Source organism: Austrofundulus limnaeus, unplaced genomic scaffold, assembly GCF_001266775.1.
Source record: "Austrofundulus limnaeus strain Quisiro unplaced genomic scaffold, Austrofundulus_limnaeus-1.0 Scaffold88, whole genome shotgun sequence".
In the NCBI taxonomy this organism is placed as follows: domain Eukaryota; kingdom Metazoa; phylum Chordata; class Actinopteri; order Cyprinodontiformes; family Rivulidae; genus Austrofundulus; species Austrofundulus limnaeus.
Genome location: NW_013952490.1, coordinates 1,264,252 through 1,266,714, shown reverse-complemented (window position 1 = coordinate 1,266,714; position 2,463 = coordinate 1,264,252). Strand labels below are relative to the sequence as shown.

Below are 2,463 nucleotides of genomic sequence, written 5' to 3'. Positions count from 1 at the left end.
TCCACGGTCTACCCCAGTTACCACTACTGTGCATGCGTGTCAAGGACAGAAAGGCAGATGTGGCAGTGGAAGGTGTCAAAGTAGTTTGGAGAGAAAAACAACGTAAAGAACAAAAAAAAAAAAGATTAATCGATTATTAAATTAGTCATAGATTTTAGTAATCGATTAGTCGTCGATTAATGGTGGCAGCCCTATTTATATGCTAGAGCATTAGTCAATAATGTGTAAAAGTGCTTTAGAATAAAACTTTTATGAGCCGGGTTCTTTTCCTAATGTGTTAAATGTTATAAATTCCAGGTGGACTGGCCCTGTGTGGCCTTCAGAAAGATCCAGAAATCTGTGGCAGGTTTCAATAACCTGACACTGATCCTGTTTGTGGGTGGTGTTTTCAATAGGACCACTAGAAGGTGCCATTTGCCAGAGTTGGTGTCTTAAATTTTGTTTTTAATTCATTTTTAAGCGTTTTAAGTTGTTTTGATTTTTTTTGTTGTATTTTACTTTTCTTTTGAACATATTTTGGTTATAAAAAGGGGCAGATATAAGATTTTCTCTTCTGCTGCCCTTCATTTTATTTGACTTTATTTTTGATCGCATGTTTTTTGAAATTTGTTAAACTGTGTTACAAATGAAATGAATAAAGAACTACTACTACTACTTCCCTTTTGATTTCTGTTAAACAAAGAGCATCAGGTGCAACCTGAACCAGAACTACACCACATCAGGTCAGTAAAGCATCAGTTTAATAAACACAAACATCCTAAAATATCAAATGCACTCATCTGAATACATGTTTAGATAGAAAATTTGTGTTTAGTTTGTCATTTCTTTGTTGTAATAATTCTTCTTCGTCTATCACAACTGGGCCCCTGTCCAGGTGTTCATGTGATGTCAAATAAATCATGTGGAACATGTGTTTCTGTTTACTACAAAATACATTGTGATTTAAGCTTTGGTCCCTTTGTTGGCATGTTAAAGACTTCTGCAAGAGTATTTTATTTTAAATAAACAGTAACTGGATCTTTACACATTGAAGCCATTTCAAACCCCTCTCAAAATCTATTAATAAACAGGAATTGAATTCTGTATCTCTTTAACAAAAACAAAATGTCACGTTTAAAATGCCACTGGTCGACAGCACCGGTTTGTTCCACTGCACTTGAACGCCTCTTCACAGAAACACCATGTTCCTGGCCTCCTCTGAGTAAATGTCAGGTATCTCTCCAATGGAGGACGACTCCATCCGGACAGAGTTACACCCACGCAGCTCCGCCTCGTACTGGACGAGCTGTTTCCAGAAGCCGGGATTCGGCCTCGCTATGGGGCGACAGCTCTTTACCCACCCGTGGGCCTCCAGCAGCGTCACGCCGCTGTGCTTCATCAGGTAGGCCATACACAGGGCGGCGGAGCGGCTCACCCCGGCGTTACAGTGCACCAACACACGGCCTCCGCCCTCTGCTGTACTCCGTATTTTATCTGCCACCTCACCGAAGTGGTCTCTGAGGGGAGACAGAGGAGTGTCCGAGACCGGGAGGTGGATGTACTCCACCCCTGGAGGAGGAGGACAGCTGCTTCTGGTCTCAGTAACACTGATGATGCAGGTTATTCCATTAGCCGTCACCAGCGAGGAGTCATTAGCCGCTTTGTTGTTACTTAAATAAAGATGGTCAGTGATTCGGCACAGCCCTGAAAGACCTCCATAACTCGTATGATTCATAAATGCTCAGAAACTTACTAATACTTAAGATAAAACTTTGAGCGTTGCCACACTATGTTTACATTTTCCTTTAGCACTACGGCAGCTGAGGAAGGCCAAATTTATATAAGCGCACGATTATGTCGCCCCCTTCTGGACAGGGTTTCTATTGTCAGGTTCACTTCACAACAAAAGCAGCTGCTTTCTTCTGAGTTTCATCTTTATGTCCAAAACTAAAAACAGTCTATTCTTTATTCAGACCTACATTTAGCCTATGTTTACAATAAAATCCCTCATATAGGCAGGAAAACAGCTTTTTTCCTTTAATCTGAGGAGATCGCCTCAGTGCAGCAAACACCAACCTGTCACATTACTGGAAAAATAAATAAATCTAAGATTGAAGAAGCAGGACTTTTAACAACCCACAAAGAAGAGAGATGGTTTTATTGTTTGTTGTTCACATCTCCTTTCTGCATTAAATGGATAAAACACAAGATATTATTGAGACCCTCAGAAAGTCCTTGATGGACATCTACAACTTTGCAACCTCTGCAAACATAAACATCAGACTGTTTTACAGTTAATGAAATAAGTTTTGGTGTGGCAGTAGCTAAGACTCGTACACAGTACATGCCCTGAGCACCATCCCATTGTGAGAAATCTATTTTTAAAACTTTGCTTTTAAAGGCACAGTGTGTAGGATTTGTTGTTTTCAGCGACATCTAGTGGTTGAGTGGTTGAATCATCCTCCCTGGCCCTCCCCCCACCCC

General features: G+C 40.8%; 1 protein-coding gene across 1 annotated transcript; it reads right to left on the bottom strand.

Moving 5' to 3' along the window:
* Positions 1-718: 718 nt before the first annotated feature.
* Positions 719-1,807, bottom strand: LOC106520139 (dual specificity protein phosphatase 18). Its single transcript, XM_014012087.1, has one exon. The coding sequence runs from the start codon at positions 1,712-1,714 to the stop codon at positions 1,169-1,171; it is 546 nt and encodes a 181-aa protein (XP_013867541.1). The 5' UTR covers positions 1,715-1,807; the 3' UTR covers positions 719-1,168.
* Positions 1,808-2,463: the final 656 nt, after the last annotated feature.

Bases quoted from the DNA above. Each gene is read 5' to 3' on its own strand.
- LOC106520139 (XM_014012087.1), bottom strand. From the start codon at position 1,714: ATGAATCATACGAGTTATGGAGGTCTTTCAGGGCTGTGCCGAATCACT.